At 37.4% G+C, this 17,598-nt stretch overlaps 1 protein-coding gene across 1 annotated transcript in view; it reads right to left on the bottom strand.

Annotated features, from left to right (window-relative positions):
- Positions 1–16,236, bottom strand: part of LOC146000565 (translocation protein SEC63 homolog) — a 98,743-nt gene extending 82,507 nt beyond the window's left edge. The window contains exon 1 of the mRNA XM_083138314.1: positions 16,113–16,236. Within this exon, the coding sequence (XP_082994440.1) occupies positions 16,113–16,236 (124 nt within the window). The remainder of the gene's footprint in view (positions 1–16,112) is intronic.
- Between the last annotated feature and the right edge of the window lie 1,362 nt (positions 16,237–17,598).

Here is a 17,598-nt window from a genome sequence, read left to right as displayed (position 1 = left end):
TTGCCCCCCCCACTCCGAAATAAGTTCCGACGTCCCTAATCCTGGGTCCACTCCTCTTCACACTATACACGGCAGATCTATGTAACGTTATATACGTGTTTATTCCGTATTTTTACGCTGACGATACACAACTTTACTTTTCAACTAGCCGTAAAATGCTAGAGAATAATAATAATAATATCAACTCTGCATTAGATAATATTGACCTAAATGCTGAAAAATCGGCATTCATGCTTATCGGGACAAAACAATCGCAAAAAGTGATTGGTGATATGAAACAGAACATTAAATTAGCAATGGGAAAATTCCATATGAGAACACTTCAGAATATCTTGGGTTACTTCCCAATGACACTCTAGACTAGGGAGACCATATATGTACACAGTGCAAGAAAGGTTACGCAATTCTGAGAAACATCTACGGCTTTCAAATTCAATTACCCACCGAATATAAACTCAGACTCGTTCAAACATTAATCTGGCCATTGTTTGATTACTGTGATGTAGTATGTAGACCCTACCTCACCAAAAAAAAAAAAAAAAAAATCCAAATTGTAGAAAATGCATGTATCAGATATGTTCTTAACCTAACCAAACGAGATAACATTCTTCCTACCTTAAATGCAGTGGCGACTAGTGGATTATTATAGGTGTATGAAGTTATGATAAACAGACCGAGGAAAATTTTCGAAGGCTCTCCCTGTCTGTCGTGTGTGAAATGAGTACAGTTTTGCCAATTCCAACCTCCTGATAAGAAAAAAAGTACTGTTTCAACTCTCAAATTACGCTAAATACGATAAAATTATGCTAGTGTCTATACAATTATTTTTAATTTATCATTTTCTGATGGCTGTAGTAGTTTTAAGTTCAATTTATGCAGCTGTGAACTGCGTTATTGATTATTTATTAAGTTAAGTAACATTAGGAATTTCGACCCTTTAATAAAATGGGTTCAGCATAGTGCTTGGAAAAAGTTGAAGAAAATTCGACGTCTAGTAACGGCGTCCGATTGTTTATATATGTGGCCACCTACTTTCTAACGATTTCCTTTCATAATATGTTCCTATTTTTTTAAATCAGAGAGGATAACGAAAAGATTAAAAGAAGAGGATGCACCAGGACTGTAAAAGCTTGTCCGTTGGTCGGCATACTTCCTTTAGTTTGAAACAAGTACGCTGGATAAGTACAATGAAGATCTGGATATTTCTTCAAAGAGTACAAATATTAAACATTTCGTATAGTTTATTGAGTAAGCCTTAGCTAAAAATAAAATAACAGCGTTACATACTTAAAAAATGAAGCAAGCTGTAATATTCTTGTGGCACATAATAAGTCTGAAATGTACTTCAAAATACTCTGACAGATAGTTGTGGGATATCTGAGATCGAAATTTTCAAGCCTTCTCTCCTGCAAAAATAGGCCCTAGGAATCACTAAGCCTCAATAAAAAGGGTACATGGGGTAAAAACACTTGGAGAATGGTGCTGATCACATCACATCAGAAACATGCAAGAACAAGAATATATGGAACCCTACTCATATATTTAGGAAACTTTACTTACCGTAACAGTACGAAAATACCGAGGAAACTATAAAATAAACAAACTTTCCTACGTAGCAGGTGCGAATTTCGTCCGCAGAGGGGTCTCAACGCATTCCTGCCTTATTAAAAGTAATTATTATTACTAATAATGTATTAGTAACATGCATTCTGCCCTTATACTTCGTTTTCACATAGGCTACATCCCCCTGTACGCTAATATTTTTTTCGCCTTTGAAAATAGTAGCCTCTATCCGGAACCCTTCGTGACCGGTTGAATCCAGTTAAATCCAGATCCTTAATTATACCAAATATGAGTCACCCCCGACGCAAGATGGCGTCTCATTACGTCATCGCCGACTGCAAACTTTGCATATACGCCATCAATTGGCTTAGAATAGCTAAATCCGGCTCCTCGTCAGTGAATATTGTTCCCTAATTGAAAACGTATTAACTTCAAGCGCCCACGACGACATGAATCATCCATGACTCATCCTCGCGTATATAAACTGCATAAATGGATGATATTCAATGTGACGTCAGCGGCGCAGAGCATGATAGAAAATCTGGCCAAATCCGCACGTGGTCCGGCGGCTCAGTCCGGCAAATCACAGCAAGTGTGAAGCAAAGCACATGCTGCGTGCATGAAAATGACCCGATGTTTAACATTTTTAATTGTATCATTGTAGATTTTCAAATGTAGATTCCTTTTGGTGATAATACGTTGTGTGCAGGTGTGTGTGTGTGTGTGTTGTGTGTATGCCATTGTTTATGTATTATTTGTGTGAGAACATCATACCTTCATACAGTTTCGTCGGTGGTTAAGATGGCGTAATTTTTCCAATCCGGGTGAAATATGAATCGTATTTTAAGGCAAGTACTGTATTTATGGCTAGCGTTATATGACTTTTATGTTACTCTTTACATCCGCATGCTTTGCAACGCGCGTGGTTGCGTACGATATGTAATAACGTTCACAAAAAAGTGAAATGCTGCTTATCAATCAGCAAATGTGTTCGCAGTATGCGTATATTTGTACAGTCACGGACACTTCTGGGTTGTAACGACGCTATTGAAGAAGCACTGAAGCAAGCCATCCATGTCTGACCACCAAGCGCCTTGTGACTAGACAACCCAACCGGCATTGAAATTCTGCGGCTTGTATACCAGTCACGGGTATACATCTCTGTAAATTGAGTAGTGATGCCAAAGAGAAATACGAGATGAAGATTGTCGATCGTAATGTCTCGTGTTCTCGACATGGAATAATACTCGGTCCACGTTACGTTCCATTATTTAATGTTGTTTGGGAACGAACCTGACGGACTGGGTTTATATTTTCACTTCTTGCATTACAGTAAATTCCATATTTTACAATTATATTAATGCTTTGAACGAAAATACTACCCAGAAAACATAGAACACACGTGCACGTGAAATCAAACACACGAAGCTAAGTTTTAACTTCCAAGTGAATGTCCAAATAACAGTAAATTTAAGCACGATGTGCGAAACATGGGATTTTTCACAGAAAGAATGCGTCTATTTTTGACATACGTGATTTCTATTAATAGACAATGAAACAATTATGAGAGAAATTAAGATACATTTTCGTCTTCCGGTATTGAGAAAGGAAACAGACTGACTGGAAAAAATCAAACATGATGTTACTGATAGACTGTTCGTTAGCGTACAGAGCTTTCATCAGTGAGGTCTAGGTTCGATGCCCATCCAGGACAGTTTTTTTATTCTTTTCTATTAGTGAAGAAGTATGTAATATTATTTTCTAGGCTTCTTGACTAAAGGATACACATCAAATTTGTTCGTTTAATCTGTATTTTCATTCTTCTAATAAGTTCTCTACCACAAGGGGATATAGAGATTCTCTATCTAGGCGATGGATATCTTTCCAATCGTTCCGTACGATTCTCCAGTCCCTTCTACCCACTTGTCTTATTTATTTACTTTATTCATATCAACTCACGAAATACCACGAATCTAACGAAAACACACAGATATAGTTAGAACAAGAAACACACCTCGCGTCGAAGGTTCCAGACTCGAGTTCTGGCTTTTTTGCGAGGGTGATTATTCCTGTGTGTCTGTATATCATCTTTGTCTAAAAAATATTCCTCATTATTGCCGTGATTAACGTAGGGAGTGAAATAACAAAAGTACAGAAAATGCAACACACCTCTGCCTAGGCATGTTATACCTTGGGAATTAGCAATCTGAAAATTAACTTGCGTTTCAGTCGACTACTTGCGAAAGAGTTCCGTGTTGATTCCTTTGGAGTGTTGGTTATCGTGTCGGGCTAGCATTTGGGCAACCCGAGTTCCAGCCCGGCGGAAGGGAAGATTTTTTTTTGTCTAATTTCATCCAACCTTTTTTATAAAACTGAGGTTTCTGTAAAACCTTTTGAATTGCATGCCACTTCGTATGTTGGTAATCTGAAAGCAGAAAAGATGAAAATTTGATGTTCCGAAGCGACGATGTATTTATGTATGTGTTGAAAAAACGCAGTTATTTATTAGCGAAAAACATGCAGCCACGTGATCATTGAGAACGCTTCCTAGTTGTCAGTGCTAATATGGCACTAGCTACAGTCTGTCAATACACACCAACTTTCACGTTCCCCGTAAAATGATGATTACCTCTCCACGTTTCAAAATCATGAGTGCTGTCTAAAGCAATACTTTGATACTTGCGTTTGCATGTTCGAATCTAAAGTAATACGAATCTCTTTTTCCCCATCAAATGACATTGAAACTATTAATAACTGTTTGCAATGTGATAATGATATCATATATGGAAAGAATAAAAATGGATAATTTCGCTTAAAACAACTTATAAATATATTAAATTACGTCGATACATGATGTGAAACATACGATGCACGATCAGAGGGCCTGTATGTTGCATTGAAAACTGCAGAGAAGAATGACTGACTAATGAACAGTGAAAGGTTTTTCCATGCTCCAATGGGATTTTATTTATAACTATAATTAAACAAGGGAGCAGGACACAGTTTGGTATGATGAACTAAATTGTAAACTAAAAGTTTTAATTGAAGAAACAAAACACGTTCACGGATAAAAATAGGGCATTCAATTTCAGGCACATTACACTAACTGAAAGACTATTTTCAAAATTAATAATATTTGGATAACCGGCAAATCCAAACTTTATGTTAACCACGTAATGCACTTGATAATCACAGAAACATAATTTTTCTTCAGCATGCCCTTTATTTTATGTCTTGATTGTTGAAATAATACGTTGAAACGAACAGTAGTATGTTTTAGAGTGTGTTTAGAATCTCTTGTGTACTGCATGGGAATACTGAAGTTAGTTTCCTAATCAAATAACAATTATTCAGTGTAATCTTTAAAAAGGAGGGCCTTTGTTTCTTTGCAGCTGTTCATGACAGAAATTCAATTGCAAGACAAGTTACCAAATTAGCAATAGTTCTCTTACATATTTGTGGTATGTGCTCGTCTGCCATATACCGGATGAGGAAGGAAGCAGATATAAAAGATAGAAAATTACTGTTCTTCGGTAGCTCGTCCTGCTTTTGTCAGAAAATCTGATCAGCATACTGAACCAAGCCATCACATGAGATACGACTTCAATAATATAATCCGTTTCTGTGGTCAAATAACTCCAAAAAAAGACAATAAAATTGTCAGTGTGAGGAGACGGAGAAATAATTTCCTTTTATCTTACATTATACTCTCTCTGTATGCCTAGTGTGGTCTGTCTGGCCCAAAGCTGAAGACAAACCTCTGTCTGTTGTAACGCGTGGCATGTTTTGTTCCAGCTTACGAATCACGTAAAATACCTTCGTTCACTTCAGTGTGCTGGTTCTGCAGGCACAAGGTCATGTCGACTGATAAGCATACCACGTGACTTCGGAGCCAACTGTCAGCACCGCAGAGAAGCTTCGGTAACTTTAGCGAGGTTCCTTCTAGTCATTGACAGAGCGCATGCTTCGTAATTATGTGCAGAAAACCCCATTTCTGTGTATAAAATTTACGTATGTTTGTATTGTGTGCTCAAATGTTACAGTAAACATAACTCCGTGACACACAATAACAATTACAAGAGCTTCAAAGATTAGAAACTTAGCAAGCGTTACTCACAAGACGATTATATTGTCAGACTGACAGAAAACAGACCAGGTGGTGGGGTAGTAGCGTCTTAGTTTGACACGCAGGAGATACTGGGTTCGATTCCGCTTTGATTGTCTCCAATATTTTGTTAACTCGAGCGACTATATATTTTAATTTATGTATTGCGAACATTCTTATTTAATTTGCTGTGCGAATTGTTGAATTTTGAATCCAATTTTGTTTTCCAAACGATTACGATAATTTCTTGTGAATAGTTTTAGTATATGTATTTCTGGATCATTTTCTCGAAACAAATGTATACTTTTCGCCAGGCATAACATTATATTGAATATGTTTGTAAAAATGATGAGAAATGTGAAAAAACTGTCGTAAAAATAATTTTCACAAATAAAATTTAAAACGGTGAAGTAAAGATTTCCACCCAAAAATAAAGTAAAAATGTAATTAACCTTTACTCCAATAAATTTTTATATAAAATGCAATAATTAGTTGCTCGAGTTATTTAAACAAAAAGGGCAATAGAACGGGAATCGAACCCAAAGCCTTCTTTACGTGAAACTTATCCCCTCCCAAGGGGCCAATTGACCACTTCAAAATCATGTAATAGCTTCCCCTCATCAAGGCACTTGGAACTCATCCAAACCTTCAAGCGCTATTCCTAGATTTTTTTCTTCTTTATGCACAGTAAGAAAACTGGATCTATAGTTTATAGTGGGATTCCAACTACTTGTGCCAAAACCGCGTATCAAACTTTTCCTCGGGAATTGTTGGCTATCGTGCGTTATTACCAATACTCGTTTCGGCATGAATGTGTGTGTTGGTGCCAATGAGAATACAGAGAATATAGAGGAAATTGACATGTGTGACAACTGAGAAAAAGGTGAAAAACGGGGGATACTATTAATTTTGAAAATACTCTTTAAGTTAGTGTAATGTGCCTGAAATTGAATGCCCTATTTTTAACCGTGAACATGTTTTGTTTCTTCAATTAAAACTTTTAGTTTACAATTTAGTTCATCATACCAACCCGTGTCCTTCTCCCTTGTTTATTTATAGTTATAAATAAAATCCCATTGGAGCATGGAAAAACCTTTTACTGTTCATTAGTCAGTCATTCTTCTCTGCAGTTTTCAATGAAACATACAGACTCTCTGATCGTGCATCGTATGTTTCACATCAGGTATCCACATAATTTAAGTTTAATTTAAGTTATTTTAAGCGAAATTCTCCATTTTTATTCTTTCCATATATGATATCATTATCACATTGCAAACAGTTATTAATAGTTTCAATGTCATTTGATGGGGAAAAAGAGATTCGTATTACTTTAGATTCGAACATGCAAACGCAAGTATCAAAGTATTGCTTTAGACAGCACTCATGATTTTGAAACGTGGAGAGGTAATCATCATTTTACGGGGAACGTGAAAGTTGGTGTGTATTGACAGACTGTAGCTACTGCCATAATGATCACGTAGCTGCATGTTTTTCGCTAATAAATAACTGCGTTTTTCAACACATACACAAATACATCGTCGCTTCGGAACATCAAATTTTCATCTTTGCTGCTTTCAGATTACCAACATACGAAGTGGCATGCAATTCAAAAGGTTTTACAGAAACCTCAGTTTTATAAAAAAGGTTGGATGAAATTAGACAAAAAAAAAATCTTCCCTTCCGCCGGGCTCGAACTCGAGTTGCCCGCATGCTAGCCCGACACGATAACCAACACTCCAAAGGAAACAACACGGAACTCTTTCGCAAGTAGTCGACTGAAACGCAAGTTAATTTTCAGATTGCTAATTCCCAAGGTATAACATGCCTAGGCAGAGGTGTGTTGCATTTTCTGTACTTTTGTTATTTCACTCCCTACGTTAATCACGGCAATAATGAGGAATATTTTTTAGACAAAGATGATATACAGACACACAGGAATAATCACCCTCGCAAAAAAGCCAGAACTCGAGTCTGGAACCTTCGACGCGAGGTGTGTTTCTTGTTCTAACTATATCTGTGTGTTTTCGTTAGATTCGTGGTATTTCGTGAGTTGATATGAATAAAGTAAATAAATAAGACAAGTGGGTAGAAGGGACTGGAGAATCGTACGGAACGATTGGAAAGATATCCATCGCCTAGATAGAGAATCTCTATATCCCCTTGTGGTAGAGAACTTATTAGAAGAATGAAAATACAGATTAAACGAACAAATTTGATGTGTATCCTTTAGTCAAGAAGCCTAGAAAATAATATTACATACTTCTTCACTAATAGAAAAGAATAAAAAAACTGTCCTGGATGGGCATCGAACCTAGACCTCACTGATGAAAGCTCTGTACGCTAACGAACAGTCTATCAGTAACATCATGTTTGATTTTTTCCAGTCAGTCTGTTTCCTTTCTCAATACCGGAAGACGAAAATGTATCTTAATTTCTCTCATAATTGTTTCATTGTCTATTAATAGAAATCACGTATGTCAAAAATAGACGCATTCTTTCTGTGAAAAAACCCATGTTTCGCACATCGTGCTTAAATTTACTGTTATTTGGACATTCACTTGGAAGTTAAAACTTAGCTTCGTGTGTTTGATTTCACGTGCACGTGTGTTCTATGTTTTCTGGGTAGTATTTTCGTTCAAAGCATTAATATAATTGTAAAATATGGAATTTACTGTAATGCAAGAAGTGAAAATATAAACCCAGTCCGTCAGGTTCGTTCCCAAACAACATTAAATAATGGAACGTAACGTGGACCGAGTATTATTCCATGTCGAGAACACGAGACATTACGATCGACAATCTTCATCTCGTATTTCTCTTTGGCATCACTACTCAATTTACAGAGATGTATACCCGTGACTGGTATACAAGCCGCAGAATTTCAATGCCGGTTGGGTTGTCTAGTCACAAGGCGCTTGGTGGTCAGACATGGATGGCTTGCTTCAGTGCTTTTTCAATAGGGTCGTTACAACCATGAAGTGTCCGTGACTGTACGTATATACTTTTCAGCATATCTTCTATGGCTGTCTGAATATACATACGAAAAGTGATAATGATACGTTTCGGCTTAAAAAAATATAGTACACAATTTTGTACTTCAGAACATTTCTATCAATTATTATTTCCACGAGACAAAGTTTGACTTTAATTCACTTCTTTGTTTAAAATATATATATATATATATATATATATATATATATATATATATATTGTTTTCAATGTCTCTCCACCGGGAATCGAATTTTGGATCCTTCGATTATCTAGGCTGCAGGCAGCCTATGGGCCCGCACCACAAAAAACCTATTTAAATTCTGAATAGACTAAAATAAAGAATGTCTTTGTTTTAATACCGTGGTGCGGTTCCTCTTATAATCATAAAAGATGTCGACGCAGTTATTTTGTGTGTTGTGTGGACTAATTCGGCTGAACTCTTCAGTGGACAGCTGATATTAGTTGAGTCAATATTCAGGAACCTCGATTGGGGCCTCCCCCATGGCGCAGTGGTAGCGTCATTGCCTTGTAATCAAGGGGTCGCGAGTTCGATACCCGGTGGAGGCACATGTCGTTCGGATCCCACTTTAAACTGTAGGTCCAGTCCCGATTAGTCTTACTGTGCATAAAGTGGACTTAAAACAGCAACTCAAACCAAGGAACCTCGATCGCAAGCGCAAAATAAATTGCGATTGGCACCTCTTCACTGTGTCCAAGCACCAGAAGTTGAGCTGACCCCATCAGAAAAATTTAAAACCCAGAGTTTCCTTCCGGTCATAAAGCAATTTGAATCTTCATTGCTGCAGAGGCTTGAGGCATACAAACAATTTGATACTCGTTTTGGGTTTCTCAACAAGTTGGATACACTTACTAATGAAGAGATAATTGCAGCAGCTCTAAACTTACAAGGGAGGTTATATAAGTGTCCCCCTCCGATTTCCATGAAACTTGGCAGGTGTATAGAGGGGCACAAAGGAAGAAATGCGTGTTTTTTTTTGTTTCGGCTAAAAAACTGTTTTAAGGGGCAACCCCCCCCCCCTCAAATGTCAAGATGAGGAGAAATTGAAGTGGGGATCTGACCCCGAAACCACGTAAATATGGCATAGGAAGAAACAGGGGGCATAGGGCCCCTCTATACATCTGCCAAATTTCATGGAAATCGGAGGGGGACACAGGGGTCAGATCCCCACGTCAATTTGTCCTCATCTTGACATTTGAGGCGGGTTTTGCCCCCTAAACCGTTTTTTAGCCGAAGCAAAAAACACGTATTTCTTCCTTTTGGCCCCTCTATACACCTGCCAAGTTTCATGGAAATCGGAGGAGGACACAGGGGTCAGATCCCCACGTCAATTTGTCCTCATCTTGACATTTGAGGGGGGTTTGCCCCCTTAAACAGTTTTTTAGCTGAAACAAAAAAACACGTATTTCTTCCTTTGGGCCCCTTTATACTCCTGCCAAGTTTCATGGAAATCGGAGGGGGACACAGGGGTCAGATCCCCACTTCAATTTGTCCTCATCTTGACATTTGTGGGGGGTTTTGCCCCCTAAAACAGTTTTTTTTTAGGTATGAAGAGATTATAAGTAGCTTCATTAGTAAGAAGTGTAGCGCAAACCAAATAGCCACTAAGATTATTTCACACTTTCATTTTAAGTCTGATTGTTTGGGAAAGTACTGTATTTGAATTAAATATAAGTAAAATTTGCTTGCTTGTTACATTCCTTTTTTTTAACTTGTATTTGCCTAACATGTTTACTTAAAATTACAATATGTTCTTTTTAAAATTAAAATATTATTTTCAATTGAAATATTATTTTCAAAAAATTTCCCCCTGTTAGGGCCCGCACCACAGGTTCAGCCTAGGAGTCTACAGATCTTGAATATGGCCCTGGTTAGAATAGGCCGGAAACGGGTTCCATAATAGTATCTATTGTACACTAATTGAAAACCATTAAGTCGTAGCTCCGACGACTGCATGAGTCCTCCGTGACTCATCCTCGCTTATGTAAAATGCATAAATTGGGATAGAATAGGCCGAAACCGTCCCCTCGTTAGTAAATATTGTTCACTAATTGAAAATCATTAAGTCCAAGCTTCCATGATTGCATGACTCATCCATGCCTCAACCACGGCTGTAACGCGCCTATAAAGTACTACAATTGGGTTATAATAAGCCGAAAACGAGTTCCATATTAGTAACTATTGTACACTAATTGAAAATCAATAACTCCAAGTAACGCCACGGCATGAGTCATCCATGACTCATCTCCCTCCCCCTCCCCATATACCTTGCTCTTAATTAATTAACAATAGCCGAGCGTCGGTCATTAATTAAAATCAATTAAAAACCCATTTATGTCAATTAAAAACCCATTAATCTTAATTAAAAAGCAATAAAATAGGCTTTATCTAATTCCTGTTCTACTTCGCTTCTCAGTTGTATGTTTTATCTTATAATTACACTGGTCGACATGGGTTCTGATGTTTGGAAACTAATTGTGGTTTCTGAAACTACATTTGATGCTGATTTCAGAAGTGACCTTGTTTTTGTTGTATCACCCTCAGTTATTTAGAAATCTTCATTGTTGTATAAATCGTAATTCCTGCCCAGAAATTAGAAGTTAATAATATTCCCGATAGATGGCAGTGCACCTCTTATTACATTATATGATTAACAAAATTGCTGAAGATGCCTAGTAACAATGAATGATTCAATAAATTTGTTTCTAAGTTTTGTTATTCGATACCAACTAATGTAAATAGTACAGTTTTTAATTGATTTACCGTGTATAAGGTTACGTGATCCGAAAACCTTAGTTAAGTGTATTGTAGATATTATATATGTAAATAGCAGTAGGGAATGCAAAATATTTGATAAAGTTTTCGTCATTGTCGATAGTTCGTGCTGTGTTGTGTCGAGAGACAATGTCGTCGTCGTCCAGGAAGAGTTTGAACTCGCCCCATGTATTCTGTTACATTTGTGAAAGCTATGTAGTGAAGAGGCAAATACAACGTATCACCACATTTGTGAGGTCTGCTTACCACGAATATTTTGGTGTTAAAGTAGGTGATCAGGACAAAAACTGGGCCCCGCATGAAGTTTGCAAAACATGTGTGGAAGCTTTGCGATTGTGGAAGTGTGGCAAGAGGAAAGCATTGCCATTTAGAATACCAATGGTATGGCGGGAACCAAAAAATCACATTGATGACTGCTATTTCTGTGATATAGATGTTAGCGGTTTCAGTGCTAAGAACAAGAGCAATGTGAGCTATCCCAACAACATACAATCGGCCATTAGGCCCGTGCCTCATGGGCCAGATGTACCTGTACCTGTACCACGTACAAGTAGTGATAATTGCAGCACTTCAAGTGAAACTGAAGTTGAAACTGAAGTTGAAGTCGTTTAATAGATAATATTTGGTTTTAAACGACGGGAGAACGTTGGTCTAATTTCCTTTCTTGCTCTTTTTAAAAGAATATATACTTCTACAATAGCAATCGCGTTCGGAAACGGTGAAAAAAAAAATGACCTTGTTTTCAAAGGCAAACAACCTTGGTAGCGTAGCTTGCTCGCGTTCAAAGTGACTCACTCACGCCATTCGAGGCCGCTTCTTATCGCAAAACATTGTCCGTCGATGCACCCAGCAAGTTACGAGTGACCAGAATCGAATTTTAAAGAGAATCTGAAGAATGATAGATTTCATCAGAGGCGGCTAGGTGGGCACTAGCTCAACATGCAATAGTTTAAGTGATAATTTCTGACAACCAAGAAACCTTATTGAATAAGTATTGGGATAGTAATACGCGTACCCGCTCCTTTTTAACAATGTAAGCTCGAAGACAATCTGTATTCCATTTGTTTGTATTGGCAACTTGGTCAACCTGAGGTTATTATAAGGAACTATTTCCTAGATGTTCATGTAACCGTTACAAAATTACAAATAAAATATATTCACAAGCTTAGATATACTAACAACGAAGAAATAAATTCAGAGTTAATTTTCAAATGCATGTGTATAGAGTAATTCTAGAAGTACAGAGCTATATCAGAGTATTGAACTTCTTTTTGCCGGATAACGTTTACAATATTGACGCGACAGAATAATTAAGAACTTTTGCTCCAAGGGAAGCAAAGGGCGTAGTGTATTGGTTAGAGTTCTTGAAAGCATTGATTGTGGTCCCAGGTTCTATCCTCCTTAGGAGGTGTTCTTTTTTCAATTCTCCTTTTATTACAAACAAGATTATGGTAACATTAATTGTAATAGCAGTGTATAGTAGATACATTGTTCTGCAAATGGAATTTATAAAAAAAATAAACAAATAAATGAATTGACACACGTTCAAAGGGATATTTTCATGTATAAGATCGTAAATTATAATACTTTAACGATAATTGTGTACTGCTTCAAAGACATTGACAAATATTAATGAAATAACTATTTATATTTGTGGCAATTCAGGACATACTAATTTTACCCCTTTTCCCACTCGAGTTCAATGCAAGGATACCTCCGCAAATATCGAATGAAAAGTTCTCTTCATGTGCAATTCTCCATTAAATGTTTTCGCCGAGTCGTACTACCTTCGTTTTCTTTGTTACAAACAAGTATTGTTTGCACATTACATGTAGGAGGAGAGTTGCATCTACATTTCACATTGGTCAGCTGCTTCTACTTACTTTCAGGAGCGAAAGCTTGTAGTGTAGTGTTTAACGTTCAGGACTGTCGATCTGATGGTCGTAGGTTCAAACCCTTCCGGTGGCAGAAAATTTTCGTAAGTTTTAGACCTATCCCATTGTGTTCATTGTTCACCCCGTGTGAAACGGAATGATTCAGTTTGGAATTAACGATGGGGTGACGGGAAATATTAAATTACAAAATCTCCATTTCAACGAACCGAGAAGTGGACAAAAATTGGATAATTCTTATAAATATTAAAATTACATTCATGTTTTTAGTGGTATAATCGCAGGTAAAATCAAAGATCTTACATGGAAGATTTTACCTTGCTCTGAAATGCCAAAAGGCATTTCGCACCGATTTAATACATTCTCCAATACATTTCAAAATGTTATTGAATGTTTCATGTCGATAATTTGACCAATGCATCAATTCTTGACGCTGAGACGATATTTTCTGCAACTACCTCTTCTCTTCAGTCCCTTTTGTTCTTCTCTTCTCCTTCTCCTTCTTCTCTCCCCTCCTTCTGCTCTGCTTTTATCTCATATCGCCTTCCCTACTTTTCTCGCATCTTATCTCCATCCCACTCATCTCCACTCCTTGTATCTCCTTTCCTGTCTTGGATTTCCGACTCTATGCACTTTTCTCCTCTTCTTTTCGTTCTTCTCTTTTTCTCTCCTTTACTCTACTCTCCACTCTTCTCTCATCTCGTTTTCCTTCTCTTTTATCTTCTTCTTTGCTCCATTTTCCTCATCTCTCCTAGAATATTTTTCCATTCTCCTCACTAGATCTCCTCTCCTCGTCTATCCTCTCTTTCTTCTCTCCTCTACTTTTCCTCTTCTCCTCTCGCTTTCTCTTTCTCCTGTCCTTTGTCACCTCTCGTTTTCTCTCACCTCTTCTCCTTTCTGTAGACTCATCAGCGATGAAATGCTAGAAAACCTATTATTTTTCTTTCAGAAAGAATTTTGTCACTTGCGATATAATATTGATATTTTTAATACTTTTTATACACTAATACTTGTCTTTATTTCTTTCGCGTATTTTATAAATATTTATTGTGCATGTGGCAACCCTGAAATTGAGCCTAACTCTACAGGCAACCCACCAACGCCTTGTGTAAATTGGGTTGCCTAGTTTAAAATGTCGTTGTCCTAAAACTTTTGAGAGACACTGTACAAGTACAGGCACTCCGCAACCTTTCACACAACATGAACTGAATGATCTCGTAAGAGACCTAAATTTACCAAAGGAGAGTGCCCAACTTCTTGGTTCCCGACTGAGTAAGAAAAACCTGTTGTCTCCAGGAACACATTTCTCATGGTACAGGCATCGAGAGACAGAGCTACTCCCATACTTTACTGAAGACGAAAACCTTGTTTATTGTAACAACATAAGGAAAGTCATAGAATTGTATGGTATTTCTTACAATGTAAGTGAATGGAGACTTTTCATTGATGCATCACAGACTAGTCTGAAGGGTGTTCTGTTAAATAACTGTAATGTGTTCCCATCGATTCCAGTTGCATATTCTGTGTCGCTTAAGGAAACTTATGAAACTTTGAGGTTCATGCTACTGAAAGTGAAATATGAAGAACATGGTTGGTCTGTCTGTGGAGATTTCAAAGTGATAGCTTTGTTGTTGGGTCTCCAGGCTGGGAACACAAAATTCCCCTGCTTCTTGTGCGAATGGGACAGTCGGGACAGGGAGAATCATTGGAAAGTAAAAACGTGGCCAAGTAGAGCATCTCTCTCTCCAGGGAAGAAGAATGTGACACAACGGCAATTAATTCAGTCGTCTAAAATACTGCTTCCTCCGTTGCATATTAAGTTAGGGATAATGAAACAGTTTGTGAAAGCGTTAGACAAAGACGGCGAATGCTTTAAATACATTGCCAGGAAATTTCCATCCGTCACCGAGGGTAAGCTCAAAGAGGGTATTTTTGTTGGCCCTCAGATACGGAAACTGATGTTGGATGCAGATTTTGAAGAAATAATGACTGCTACGGAAAGGGATGCCTGGGTAAGTTTCAAAATGGTGGTTGCCCATTTTCTGGGCAATGAAAAACACGTTAACTATGAACATTCTGTGAAAAATCTGCTAACGAATTTATGTAAACTTGGTTGTAAAATGAGCCTCAAATTGCATTTCCTTAACTCACATCTAGATTTCTTTCCGAGTAATCTCGGACACTTCAGCGAGGAGCACGGGGAAAGATTTCACAAGGACATAGCAGAGATGGAACGGAGATACCAGGAACGATCGAATGTTTCCATGATGGCAGATTTTTGTTGGATGTTAAAAAGAGATGTTCCTACTTCGGGTGTCGGGAAAGGCAGAAAGTCAAAAAGAATGAAGTTTGATCCTGAGTCTCAGTAATTCGAAACGCACTATGTTATATCTCTTTCTAGACATGTGTAAATGAAAATGTACATGAATATAGTATATAATATAGATTTTACAATCTCAATATATGTCCCACTGATTACTATATTTGCAAAAATTATTTATTCTATGTGTCTGTAATATGATTATATAAACCCCAAATGATCCCAATAATACCATAATAGACCCCTATATGCTATTCAGTTTTCACGATTTGTGAAAAATTGTGACGTGATGGAGCAAAACGGTTTTCAAATTTGAATTCAGCATGAAAAATCCTTTCAGAGTCACCTATTCATTTCAAAACATCGTTCAACTTTTGAAAAAATGTCGACCAGTGTTATCTTATTATCTTTAAATTGCTGTATTATCTTTTAATCAAATTTACATACCTTTCTTGTTCGAACTTGGCCAAAAGAAAAATGTGGCCCACAACAAAGCGAAACAGTAACAGGTTAGGAAGAAAGAGTAAGCAGTCGTTCCACGTTGATCGTAATGCAACTTTTCTCCGGCCATTTTGACTTATCTAATCAGTTCCTTATCGTTGACACGAAGCTATCCACGACAACTCCTCATGGATCAGCAATCACAGCATCAGAATGAAATTAGTGGGACTATTTTCCGACGCTGCAGTCACATTTAATCAGGGGCGGCGCCAGAAATTTTCGACCAGGTGGGCAGAAGCTCCTTATTGATAGGTTAGGGTGGGCAGCATATATGTAAGACCATATATAGTATATATGCGTATGAAAGACGTATGTATCCCCCCTCTCTCTTACACTCCAGATTTTCCTCTTACTTCTTTTCCCTTTCCATTTCTTGTTTTCCTTTTTATTCTTTTCTAATCTATTGTCGCATCTTGTTCCATTTCCTTTCGCTTTGTCTCTGATGGACACAATTATTTCAAGGAAGTGTTTAATCATGCGCAGCCATACATTCTAATCACATTCTTCCATGCATGTTAATACAGTGAAATAAATGTGAATTAGGTTTAAGCTTGTGTTGTAAATACGAGGCACATACTTGATTTTAAGTATTCGGCGACAATAATATAGAAAGTGCGATGGTAGACAATCGTGAAGTCTCTCGTAATTTAAATGCATGTTCCTGAGCATAGTATTTTCATCGTATTCGTTTTTGACTGAAAGAGTTTTCTTACTTCTTGGGGGTCACTTTTCTTAGCTTACAAGATTTATGCAACTGACAAATCTATCTGAATGTTTGCAGTAGCGCCGATTGGGTGCCAACATTTGAGGGGAAAGGACAATATACGTTTTCTTGGTAGCATAAAGAGGCCATAGTTCGGGTGCAAAAAGTGGCAAAATGTGGCTGGGAAACTGCATCCTCCTCTTAACGCTCCTCCTAATGGCCGCCACTGAATGTTTGGATTAAAATGAACGTCTTATTAGGAATGATTTAAAACACACACGGAAAACCAATTCTTTGATCATTGTCCATGAAGTAAGTATTCCTAGGCTAATAAAAGACTATTTTGACAAAATATCACTCATAAGTAATAAACAAGTAAGATTGAAAAATCTGTTCAGAATTGAAGAGGTTATTAGCTAAGTTGCTATTCGTTTCCTGAACTGTCATGTTACTAATGCGGGAGAAGCATGCAATACACGTATGGTTACATGAACATATTTTTTGAGATAACAAAATGATTTAGGACACAAGGAATTCATCGAAGTTGATCACCGTACCAGTAATAATTCATCTATTTTTCATATATGACTTGGGTTGTATGGCGTGACCAGGCACGTATCCAGAAGGGGGGCTTAGGGGGCTCGAGCCCCCCGAAAGTTTTAGGTTTACTCTAGATAAAATGAGGTTTTTGGTTTCTTGTGGTGTGAAATAAAATAATGTGATAATAAT

This window comes from Lepisma saccharinum, chromosome 16 (assembly GCF_977018435.1).
Source record: "Lepisma saccharinum chromosome 16, izLepSacc3.1, whole genome shotgun sequence".
NCBI classification, from domain to species: Eukaryota; Metazoa; Arthropoda; class Insecta; order Zygentoma; family Lepismatidae; genus Lepisma; species Lepisma saccharinum.
The sequence above is the reverse complement of the archived record's forward strand: the minus strand, read 5'-3'. Positions and strand labels throughout refer to the sequence as shown.